Here is a 13,358-nt window from a genome sequence, read left to right on the forward strand (position 1 = left end):
GAACCCACGGCTATTAAAGTTGCCATAGGATCTTCTGAACTGGTAAGATCTGATGTTATCCTACTATTCTGATTTACCTTCAACTTTAATAACTGGCGGACATTTCTCACCAAGACTCTAATTTTGGCATCAAAAATATTCATTTGTAGATCAGAATCATTAAAACTAGTAACTTCATGTTAACTGGCTAGTTTATGAGATAGGAAACATATAATCCTTAATTCTAAAATAGCCATTTAATATCTTATCCCAATTACTCATCTGAGTGGGAGGGGAAAGGAGAGGGCGTTTGGAATGGCATTAGAACACAATGTTTGGAAAATAAAATGTCTGGAAAGAAACATCTGGACAGAAACATCAAAGGCTAATAAATATTCAGTCTACATAAAATACAGGAAAACAGGAGAAAATACTGAGAGTACTTTGCTGTACCATGGAGATATACTGTAGCCTAGATTACTCTTTGGATACTTTACTTAATTGGCCTTAATTGCATATAAAGTGTGCGACACAATTAGGGAGGCTTTGTCTTTAATTTAGCTCTGAAAGAAGCCTGGATGGATCGAAACCCTAATCACAGACCACTGTAGAGCATTAGAGCAATTAAGAACACAACTTCTTCTCTTGAAAACCTTTCGCACAGATAACCTGCTAACCTTTGGATCCAGGTTTCAGACTTGCAAAAACCTTGGGGTTCTTAAGGGCAAGTGAGAGCTCATGGAGGAAGGAAATAAAGTGGGAGTCTCTCTCAGATTTCTTTGACTCAAAAATGACGACAATGGTAAAGTGGGGTTCTGGGCGGGTTAGGAAGTAGGTGCTCTGAACTTTGTCATCGTAGAAGTGAACCACCTTCTCCAAGCTGTTCAGGTCGGAGGTGCGGTCCGTCATGATCATGATGACGTTGGGCCAGTGCATGACAGGCCTGTCGCTGGGCAGAGACACCACGGCTGGATACTGGTCCACACCCTTGGGGGCCTCCCTGTAGGAATGGGGGTGGTGATAGCCGTGACCCTGAAAGCTCTCAGACCCTCGGTTATCAAAGATTAAAGACACGTTGGCAGCATCGTACTTCCTGATGAAGCTGGAAATCTTTCCAAACAGGTCTGGGTTGGCTTTTGCAGTCAACGTTTTCATTTCAGAAGCAGTCGTTTGTCGGCTCAGTGCCTCATGAAAGTAGAAACTGAATTTGGCAAGAAGCATGTTTTTGAGTTTCATCAGCCAAAGGAAAAGGTGTGGGGGCTGAACGGCCTTCTGAGACTGCCCTCCAAACAGATGTTTCTTGGTCTCCCGCTGCTTTTCAAAGATCTGGCCCCAGGTCTGCAGCTTGGTGTGAGCGCTGTGCAAGTTAACCAGAGACGGCAGGAACTTCCACTCTGAGACCTGAGCCTGGGCTTTCAGGAGATGACTCAGGACATCGACTTCCAGCTGGAAACTGCTTTCCAGAGGGCTGAGGATTGGGTGGTGAAATCTGAAGGGGGAAGGGAAATGAATAGAAATAAGTGGAAATATTACTCCATGTTGACATTTTCTGCCCTAAAAAAGAAATGTGGTCAGATAAATAATATTACATTTGGGGGCAGGGGACGGAAAAATGGAAGGATCCCATGTTCAATTATTTAAAAAATTCATTCTGGCCCTTGCTGGTGTGGCTCGGTGGGTTGAGCATCATCCCATGCACTGAGAGGTCACCAGTTTGATTCCCTGTGGGGCACATGCCTGGGTTGCAGGTTCAGTGCCCAGTAGGAGGTGTGCAGGAGCCAGCTGACTGCTGTTTCTCCCTCCCTCTCCCTTCCTCTCTCTCTAAAAAGTCAATAAAAACATGTTTTAAAAAACTCATTCTGACATAACTTCACCATTTCAGAATTATGTCATCATCATATTCTCCTATGGCAATAGTCTGATTTTTTTTTTAAAAAAATGATAGTAGCTACCTTCTTTTCAAATAAATGAGAGTAGTAGCTACCTTCTTTCAAATACAGGGAAATTACATTAGCTATCATTCTCAACTTATTTTATTTATTCTGGTAATTGTATAACTAACATTATCATCAAAACAAGGCATCTTCCTTTCAGGATGTGGTCCTAAAGAGGTGCAAGTAATGAAAAGGTCACTGAAACATCTCTTGACTGTGTACATAATATGCTAAACTTACTTAATGTTCACAGTAACTCCATAAGTATTATTAAACCTGTTTTTCAGATAAGAGTATAGACTATAAACCTATTCCTGAAACACAGTATATAATAAAAAAAAGTTTATTAAAGGAATAGAACATTTATCAGAAAGCCCTCATTCAATCCTAGCTCCCAATTCCCTTTATATTTAATCACAGTTAAAGATAAATAAAATGTAGCTAAACAAAAAATATCTAACAGTTCAGTCATTTTCCATTTATCTTAGGGTAGAATCTAATATCTTTAAAAAGGCTTGAATAATCTGGTCCCTTATTAGCTTGAGCCACATTCCCAGTCTACTCACTAGAGGAATAGTGACATTAACTAAATAATTAGAAATGCAATATCATAAAGAAGGTCAAGGTAGTAGGTGATTTCATTTCTACTTGTTCTAGACAAAATGTTTAAAAAATTTTTTTGACCATGATCTACAGTTAGAAGTACATTTTATATTGTGACTAAGTACACACCACACACATATACAAATAAAAGGTTTTTTGAAACCAGCTCTCCGACATCCCCCGAGGGGTCCTGGATTGCAAGAGGGCAGTTCTCGGGTAACACACCCCAGAATTGGGCTCCCTCCTCTCTGGTTCCGGGTGCATCACCTGAGAACCGCAGCTGCCAAGTCACTGCAGCTAGGCATCTCAACTCCTGCGTTGAGCATCTTCCCCCTGGTGGTCATTGTGTATCATAGCTACCAGTCAGATGGTTGAACGGTTGGGCGGTCACTTAGGTTTTTATATATATAGATATGTACATTTTTAATTGAATCACTATTCACTAAATTAATTTTATGACTCAAGAATTGCTACCTATTGTTTGTAAAACATAGTCTACTTTACCTGTAGTAACAATGTTGAGGGGGAAGAGGATAGGATGTGAGAGTATCCTCCCTCCCAGCAGAGGGGGAAAAGGGCAAGTGAGGTCAATGAGAGCGTGACCCTTTTTCATCAATACTTTTTTCTGTACTTCAGGTCTCCTCTTCAGAGTCACTTCCTTAGAAATGCCTTCTCTGTCTACGCCCCCCCCCCCCCCCCACCCCATTATATCCTCTAGTTTCTGAATACCTGTCTTCCTCTTTAGTAACTCAATCATATAATTTATCAGACAAACTGGGACATATGGTTACCTTTGCTTTGAGCTCCTCTCTGAGGGGAAGTAAAACCTGCCTACTTTTTCATGCTTTTATCTACAACACGTGGTACATAGTAAAATCCAGTATATGTGCTAATTGTGTTAAGAACTGAACCCTAGTTTCTGTCCCATTGATTCTGCCTGTTGCTTATGATCTAAGTGAAGTTCTGTAACAATGAAATAGAATGGCTAAGGAGATCATCTCTGTATGGAATCTCCACTTAGAGCTTTCTTGCTCAGTTTTTTGTTGTTGTTTTTTTATTTTTCTGAGAAGCGCCAAGGGAGGTTTAGTGTCTGCCGAGTCTGGTGCACCCCCCTTCTCAAGGTGCCTATATCAAGCCCTTATACTCTTCCTAAAGATCCAAAGCATCTGCGAAAGTTGCAGGAATCTGCTTAGCAAGTGACCCATTTGAAAGATATGGACAGAATCGAGCATTTACTGAGCATATCCAGGCAACCCAGGAGATGATTTACAGGCTTGAGCCCATGGGATTTCACTGCTTCACTGTCAATGAGACAGAAGCCTCTTGCACAGCTCAGTTTTGGCCCCAGCTGAAAGGGAAAATGCTAGTTATCTTTGAAACAATTAGGAAAAAAATTATCACAAGTATACCTAGGGTTTTTAAAAATGTATTTAAACACTAATTGAAGGGATTATGGTTAAGAGAGCCATACTAGTTTGGACATTATAAGACAGGAACTGACTGTCATGTGATCAACAGGATGTAGTTATTCACACCACGACAACAATAACATTTTGGTTTTTTCTATTACTTGCATTTTACCCTCAAGATAGGGACGCTAAAAACATAGGGGGAGGAGTTAGTCTAATAATATACTCAAAGAATCAGAAAGATAAAACAGATCTCAAATCCTCTAGCTCAGGTGCTTAAGTAATTAACTAATTTGGACTATTCAAACATGACAAGCTTCTGAATAAACATTAAGAAAGTTTAACACAGACACACAAAAATCTTTGAATTCTAAGAAATGTTCCTATGCCCTTGGCCTAAAGCAGCCGTGGGCAAACTACGGCCAGCAGGGCCCATTTGAAATGAATAAAACAAACAAACAAAAAAAGACCGTACCCTTTTATGTAATGATGTTTACTTTGAATTTATATTAATTCACACAAACAGTCCAGTTTAAGAACCCATTGTGGCCCTCTAGTCAAAAAGTTTGCCCACCCCTGGCCTAAAGGCTAAGGCCCCTTAACACTTAATGAGCATTAAGCATCACAAGATTCTATAATCGTGGATATCAAGAAAATTTACCAAGGAACTAGAAAAACAGCAAAACTGCTAATAACAGAAAATGACATGAGATTAGAGAAAATGCTACCACAAATAATACTCTGTTATTTTTCTACTTCCAGTTGGAAATCATCATTTATATCCCTAATGTTCTCCTTGAAAGAACATGAATTATCTTACAGATCTTCAGGAAAAATTCTGAACAAGTATAAATATATACTAAAAGTGCTTAAATCTCAACATTTATTAGGATGCATGTGAATGTTGAAGCTATTTTTCAGTTTTAAGAAGAGCTAAAAATACATGTTAAAATTTATTCTGCCAAGACTTTGAGATTAGCATTATGATGTCTCATTTCCCCATTTCCATTCTGCTGTGTGCTTCATACCTATTCACAACCCACTATAGGGCAGCAATTTGCAACTTTTTCATTTCATAGCACATATAAACTAATTATTAAAATTCTGTGGCACAGCAAAAAAATACCTATTTTTCCGATCTGACAAAAAACAACAGGTATAATCTGACTTATTCACACCAGATGGCTGTTGTGATTTTTTAAAATTTGACAACTTAAGAGAAAAGAGATCAGTGCCCCTGACTAAACAGCCAAGTATTGCATGTTTTAAAAGTTCTTACAGCATACTGGTAGAAAATTGCTGCTATAGGGGAATCTGTTAAATTGTTATAATCCAAAAATATACATCTCAGCTACGGCAACAAGCTTAAATGAGCCTGAATACAGAATAAATTGACAACTATTTGCATAGAACATCTGCTTTTTAAAAAGCCCTGGCCAGGGACTCAGCTGGTAGAGCACAGTCCCAATAAGCCAGGATTGTAGGTTCGATCCCCAGTCAGGACACATACAAGAATCAACCAATGAATACATAAATAAGCGGAACAACAAATCAATCTCTCTCTCTCTCTCTCTCTCTCTCTCTCTCTCTCTCTCTCTCTCTCTCTCTCTCTCTCTCTCCCCCTCTCCCCCCCACCCCTCCGTCCCTTCCTCCCTCTCCCTCAAATCAATTTTTTAAAAGGCCAGAAAAAGAGAGAGTGTACATGCACAAATGCATTCCTTCCTCTGTTAATCCCTATCAAGGAGTTCCTTCCAAAACAAGCCATGCATGTGAGGAGTCAGAAGCCTGATTAAAAACAAATCTGTAGCACAACAATGTGAATGTACTAAGTGCCACAAAACTGCACATTTGAAAATGGTTAAGATGCTAAATTTTGTTACGTATATTTTACCACAATAATAATAAAAAAAAAAACCCTGTGTGCCCTGACCGATTTGGCTCAGTGGATAGAGTGTCGGCCTGCAGACTAAAAGGTCCCAGGTTTGATTCCAGCCAAGGGCATGTACCTTGGTTGCGGGCACATCCCCAGTGGGAGGTGTGCAGAAGGCAGCTGATCGATGTTCCTTTCTCATCGATGTTTCTAACTCTCTATCTCTCTCCCTTCCTCTCTGTGAAGGATCAATAAAATATATTTAAAAAAACAAAAACAAAACCCTGTAATATCCTCTCATTTAAAACAATTAGTTTACTAGTTTTTAGATGAATTAGCCAGAAGTTTGCCCTGCAGGACCCTCCATGCTAGAAGGAGGTATTTATAATAGATACACATTTGTTTAGAAGAAGGAGCAATTCCTTTGGTTGAAAGATTGTACAGGAGACAGGATTTGAGTTGAGCCATAAAGCTGACAGGGCAGATAGGATTAAAAAAAAAAAAAGAAAGAAAGGAGCAGGTACAATTTTTTTTTAATATATTTTATTGATTTTTTACAGAGAGGAAAGGAGAGAGATAGAGAGTTAGAAACATCGATGAGAGAGAAACATCGACCAGCTGCCTCCTGCACATCTCCTACTGGGGATGTGCCCGCAACCCAGGTACATGCCCTTGACCGGAATCGAACCTGGGACCTTTCAGTCCGCAAGCCGACGCTCTATCCACTGAGCCAAACCGGTTTCGGCAGCAGGTACAATTTAGCTATGTGACGATGAGGGCTTACATTTCTGGTCCCAAACTGTAATCACCACTGATTCCACACCCTTTGCCATGTGACTCTGGAGCTTCTCCCCCCCCCCCCCCCCCCAAGAGGAGTGTCTTTTCCCCACCCTGGACTATGGAGGCACTGGGCCATGTGGCTTGCTTTGGCCAAAGAGATGTTAACAGATTGGATGAAAGCAAAGGCTTAAAATGAGCTTGGCTGGGCTTGTTCTTTTGCACTTTGGCCATGGCCACTGAATAGATGATTCCCCTCTAACCTCAGGCTCAGACACTGTGGAGCAGACTAAGCCCAAAGCTCACAGCAATAAGCCACGCCTAGTGAGACCAACAGTGTTAAGCGACCCAGCTAAGATTAACCCAGGTACGCAACTCTCGAAATAGACCTGCTAGCCTGTAAGTGTGAAATTTGGGGTGGTGCTTATACAGAATGACTGTGGCAATAGCTAAATGATATATGATAGAACAAAGTGATGGGATTCAGAACATGCTACTCAAAAACATGGCATATGCCGCTGAGTCAGTTCTGATTCCTGGCGACCCTATGATGAGTGATGTCCACCACATCCTGTCCTCAATACCTCTGTTCAGCTCTTATAGACTCATGCCTAAGGCTTCTTTTTTTTTTTTTTTAATATATTTTATTGATTTTTCACAGAGGGAAAGGGAGAGGGATAGAGAGTTAGAAACATTGATGAGAGAGAAACATCGATCAGCCGCCTCCTGCACACTCCCTACTGGGGATGTGCCCGCAACCCAGGTACATGCCCTTCACCGGAATCAAACCTGGGACCCTTGAGTCTTCAGGCTGACGCTCTATCCACTGAGCCAAACCGCCTAAGGCTTCTTTTATGAAGTCATTCCATCTCATAATTGGTCTTCCTCTTTACCTGCTGCTTTCTATTTATCTCAGCATTACTATCTTTTCCAAAGAACCCTGCCTTCTCACGATGTGCCTGAAGTAGGACAGCTCCAGTTTTGTTATTTTTGCCTCCCTCGACGTTCCAGGCTTAATTTGCTCTAAGACCTACTAGCTGTCTTTCTGGTTGGCCAGGGTACCTGTAGAGCTGTCCTCCAACACCGTATTCCAAATGGATCAATTTTTTCCCTTTAAGCCTTCTTCACTGTCCAACTTTTACATCTGTACCTAGTAATTGGGAATGTGAGGGTGTGGGATGCTCTTAGCCGTGTCTCTCTAATGATACATCTTTGCCTTTGATGATCTTTCCTAATTCTCCCACTGCTGCCCTTCCGAGTCTTAGCCTTTTGATTTCTTGGCTAGTCTCCATTTAAATTGATGACTGAACCAAGGTAAGCAGAATCTTTAACAATTTCTATACTGAATGAATTTGAAAAACCCACATGCCCAGGAAGGACTTCTGACCCTTCCCTGATTCAGGCCATAAACGTCTCAAATGAAAGGTGCCATCCTCATTCCCTGAGTAAAGGAGCATCCTTATCTCCAAAGACTAAGGGACACAGAGCAGAAGCTGAATAAACAAGCCTGCTGTTACCCTCAGTTTACTACACTTAGCTCCCACCCTTTTTCATTCTAATACGTTTTTCCATGACTCTCCATTCGAATCTAGCACAAAAACACCTAAGTTTAACAGCTTCTTGGGTCTTCATTTCTTATGAAGGCTTCCCTGTCATGTAAAATTTATATTCAATACGTTTGTATGCTTTTCTCTTGTTAATCTGTCTTTTGTGTGTGTGTTTTAAAATATATATTTATTGATTTCAGAGAGGAAAGGAGAGGGAAAGAGAGATAGAAACATTAATGATGAGAGAGAATGATTGATCGGCTGCCTCCTGTACGCCCCCCACTGGGGATCATGAATGTGCCCTTGACTAGAATGGAACTTAGGACCCTTCAATCCGCAAGCCAATGCTCTATCCACTGAGCCAAACCAGCTAGGGCAATCTGTCTTTTGTTAAAGGGACCCCACCTGAGAACTTAGAAGGATAGAGAAAAAAGATATTTTGCCTCCTCTACAAATTCAAGGACATTCTAAGCAAAATAAATAATATGAACCAAAGTAGGAAATGGGGAAAGATTTCTCTGAAGCTTCTTCCTCTTTACTAAGAGTTTGGTTGCAATTTGAGGCATTTGATGGGCCTTAGATGAATTTGAAAAGGTAGGCTGGGCAAGATCACAAAAGGCCTTCAGTCTGCACTGTTAAGATTAGGCATGCCAAGTGTCTAGAGTAGAAGGCATCTCACAGAAACTGCACTCTTATTAGTTTTGCTTAGGAAATTTTCAGTGAGGGATAATTAACCCTGTTAAACTATACACACAACTGTTTCATTAAGTCTTATCATCCATCACAAATCTCTTTCTGAAGAAAATAAGGGCATAAGACTAAATAAATCACAGTTCTGCCTTTGGTGAGAATTCTGCCATTTGAAGCATTCAGATAAAAAATGCAAACAAAAGTTTTATGAAACTAAAAAAAAAGTTCTTTAAATTCTAGCTATAAAAATTCTAGCTACTGAATGGTGTGTTATTCCCATACCAGAGGGATGTTTTTTTTAATTTCTTTATTGGTTAAGGTATTACAAATGTGTCCTCATCCCCCCATTAACCCCCAACCTCCCCCCCACCCACTCATGTTCTCATCCCCCTGTTGTCCATGTCCATTGGTCTGGCTTATATGCATGCATACAAGTCCTTTGGTTGATCTCTTCCCCTTACCCCCACCCTCCCCTACTTTCCCTCTGGGGATTGATAGTCTGATCGCTGTTTCTCTGTCTTTGGATCTGGCCAGAGGGATTTTTAAAAGCTCTCTAATGTATGAATAATTGCTGACTTCTTTAAAAGCATTATTTCTTAAAAGCTATATTCTTGATTTAGGACGGTAAATATTAATTTGCGTTAATTCTACCAGTTTTGTTTTGACCACAAAACAAAACAAAATTAGCCAGAACTTTCCTTTATGCTCACCGTATGAAACAGGTAAATAAAGTCAAAACAAATTCTACAGACTCAAAAAACATTTCATTGATGCTTCCTTGGAGAGAAATCCAGTTCTATTTCTCCTCAAGAGTGTTCAAGGAATAGTAGACACTCTCATCCTAAACGAGCCAAGTTCATGTTTTTCCTTCTAGAAGGCACACAAAAACTCTTATATGAGTAATGTTAATTATTCAATTTGAAAGGCAGCATCATAAATGACTGTGATTCTTAAATGGGATTTGTATTTGTATAATAATGTAATGTTTACCAAAAGAGGAAACCTTTAACACCTTTCTACTCAAACACACTGGCTTGCAGAGAAAAAAACCCAAACATGCTTTCCATTCATCTTTGAAAGCAGGCTGAACATTGTAATAACTCACACAAGATCTGCATCTCAAATCAGGACCAGAGGTTTAGACTCCGTGCTATATATCATGCTTGTTAATTTTTAAATACAGAAGCATTCCACGGTTTAAAAGATGAAAAATTCATACAATTTTTTATAAGTGTTCTGACATAGATCAGATATATTGGGGCAAGAAAGCATTTCCTGATAGATAAATTGGGTCCTTTGGGAAAAAAGATTAACTCATTCAATACAACAGAATAGCAAAATATGAATTATTTCTCTAGAACACTGGGACCATAAAAGAAATGTGCTTGGTGTAGCACAGATGCCAAATCAAAAAAACTGTAGAAAAAAGGATGTTATTCCCAGCAAAGGGCAAATCATGTTTATTTATACCTAAAATAATCCCACTTGCAAAAGAAAATCAATATATTATACAGGATTTCAATTTTTTAGAATTTCTTAACTAAGGAATTTTATGTTGTTCAAGTTTTCAGGCTAGGAAGTCAAATGTGAACATCATGGAAGTCAAATGCGAACATCATGCCATTTGACCTCCATATAACTGTGATTAGTAATTCCCTAATGATTAGAGAAAGGTAGCATGGGTGGAAGATGGAGACTGCTGATGCAAACACCCATTGACCATGCATGGTATTGCCACCCAGTTCCATCGGATTCCATCAGCATCCCATCAGAAGGCTGCTGGGCACAGCCAAGTGCTGCCCTTGGAGTTTCAAGAATGCAATTCAGGCTTTTGCAGAAAATGGGAGAAATTTGCAAGACTTTGAGAAGAGGGATATTTCAAAGAATATCCAAAGATGATAGATAGGTCACCAATTTAATATAATAAAAACGAAAACAGCTAAATCATTCCTAGGAGACACACACATGCACACATACACCCATGCACATATATCTGTAAGGTTCAATACTCTGTGTATCCTAGTGTTGGCATCTTTCTCCTATTTTTCCAAACAATTATTTTAATGCAGACTATATATCAGTATGACAGGGAACTTTTAAAACATACACATTTCGGGGCACCCAATCCAGAATCACTAAATTTTACCCTCTTAGGGAAAGAGAGGAGGGGCCCAGGAATTAGTATTTTCTTAAGCTCTGAGATGGGTCAGCAAACCCCTCTCACATTAGCTTTAGGAATCACCACATGAGATCTCTTCCCCTTGAGAATCATTATCTCCAACTGTACTTTAGTTTTTGGTTTTCAAACAATTGCTTTATTTAAATAAATATATACATATATAAATCAGATTTGAGAAAGAATACATTTACAAACAGAAAATTTGTACACATGTAAAATTTATATATATACAAGCCTAAGCGACTGTTAAGACCAAATGACTGGTCGACCGGTTGCTATGATGTGCACTGGCCACCAGGGGGCAGACGCTCAATGCAGAAACTGCCCCCGGAGGTCAGTGCACTCCCACAGGGGGAGTATCGCTCAGCCAGAAGCCGGGCTCATGGCTGGCGAGCGCAGCTGCGGCGGTGGGAGCCTCCCCTGCCTCTTTGGCAGTGCTACCGGGCGGTGACAGCTGGGGCTCTTCCCTGGACACCTGCCACTTCAGCACTGCTACATCCCTGGGGGGGATGTCGGACTGCCAGGTGTCGGACTGCCAGGTTTCGGCCTGATCCCCGTAGGGCCTGGCCTGCGGGGATCAGGCCAAAACCCGGCAGTCTGACATCCCCCCAAGAGGTCCCGCAGGCCAGGCTGAGGGACCCCACCCATGCATGAACCATGCACCGGGCCTCTAGTTTGTTTATAAAAAGAAAATGTGTATATTTATATGCATGGACTATTGGCATGACAGGAAGATCTTGCTACCATTTGTTGCTTCTTAGAAAGGGAATTAAGTAGCTAAAGGACAGGGGGCAGCAGGTAGACTTTTCACTATGAATTCTTTTGTGTTTCATAAATTTTGACCCATGTTCATGTATTACCTATTAAAATTAATAAAAAGAAAATTTAGAATATATCACAAGTTCAAAAATACAAGACAATAAAAGTAACAACTATGGAGAATATTTTGGGGACAATTGAGGAAATCTGAATATGAACTCTATATTAGATGATGGCAGAAATCAGTGTTAAATTTTTTGTGTGGAAACTATGTTATAGTTTTGTATGGTTCTTAGAAGATCCAACTGAGTATTTAGGAGTGAAATGGCATGATGTTCGCATTTGACTTCCAAACAACTCAGGAAAATAAAATTATATACTGAGAAAAATAAAGCAAGTGTGGCAAAATTTTAATAACAGTGAATCTAGAGAAAGAATGTGTTCATTGTACAATTTTTTTTAGCAACAGTTTTACTGGTATTTAATTCATATATGTAACATACACACTTTAAAGTATAAAATTCAATGGTTTTAATATAGTCAGAATTGTATAACCATCACCACTATATAATTTTAGAACAGTTTCATGGCCCCCAAAAGAAACCATATATACATTAGCCGTCACTCCTCATTCTCCCACCAGCCCTCAAACTCCTGGCAACCATTTTCTGTGTCTACAAATTTGTAATCTACTTCCTGTGTCTATGATTTTGTCTATTCTGGACATCTACCTATAATAATAAAAGCATAATATGATCATTAGACTGGACAGCCAAACGATCTTCCGGACGTCCTTCCAAATGACCTTCCGGATGAAGCCAGAGCTACAAGGGCCAAGGCAAGCTGTTGTGGCTGCAAGGGCCAAGGCAAGCCACTGCAGCTGTGAGGGTCAAGGCCTTGCACAAATTTCATATAAATGGAATGACACAATATATAATCTTCTATGACTGCCTTCCTTCATGTAGCATAATTTTACTAGGTTCACCCATGTTCTAGCATGTAGTACTTCATTCCTTTTATTTGCTGAATAATACCCCACTGTATGGATATGCCACATTTATTTATTCATTGATGGGTATCTGGGTTGTTTCCACCTTTTGGCTATTACCAATAATACTGCTATGAACTTCCTGTAAAAGTTTTTATGTGTGGGCATATGTTCTCATTTTGTATTTTTCATTGGGCATAAATATACTCAGGAATGGAATTTACTGGTCATATTACAATTCTATATACATTATCCTATTCTTGCAACTTTTCTGGATGAGTAAAAATTTTAAAATTTAAAAAAAACTAGCGGGATTGGAGAACCAAGATGGCGGCATAGGTTAACGCCGGAGTTTGCTGCTTTGAACAACTACTTCAAAAGTGAAACCAAAAAACGGAAGGGACATCACCCAGAACCACAGGAACGCTGGCTGAGTGGAAGTCCTACAACTAGGAGGAAAGAGAAACGCATACGGACACTCAGAGGAGGCGCAGTGCTGAAGTCAAATTCTGAGGTGTGGAGTGCGCGGAGCGGGCTGGCGGCGGAGGGCGCGGTTGTTGTTTTCAATCGGGAGGGAGTTGCAGACTCTGAGCACCAGATCCGGGCGAGTCTTTAGGGACCCA

At 40.1% G+C, this 13,358-nt stretch overlaps 1 protein-coding gene across 2 annotated transcripts in view; it reads right to left on the bottom strand.

The window, feature by feature from the left end:
• Window positions 1-352: 352 nt before the first annotated feature.
• Window positions 353-13,358, bottom strand: part of KICS2 (KICSTOR subunit 2) — a 29,593-nt gene continuing 16,587 nt past the window's right edge. For both annotated transcript variants that reach the window (XM_059683493.1, XM_059683492.1), the window contains one exon: window positions 353-1,468. In XM_059683493.1, coding sequence (XP_059539476.1) covers window positions 652-1,468 — 817 coding nt within the window. In that variant the 3' untranslated portion in view covers window positions 353-651. The remainder of the gene's footprint in view (window positions 1,469-13,358) is intronic.

The sequence above is a fragment of the Myotis daubentonii genome, chromosome 2 (assembly GCF_963259705.1).
Source record: "Myotis daubentonii chromosome 2, mMyoDau2.1, whole genome shotgun sequence".
NCBI lineage: Eukaryota > Metazoa > Chordata > Mammalia > Chiroptera > Vespertilionidae > Myotis > Myotis daubentonii.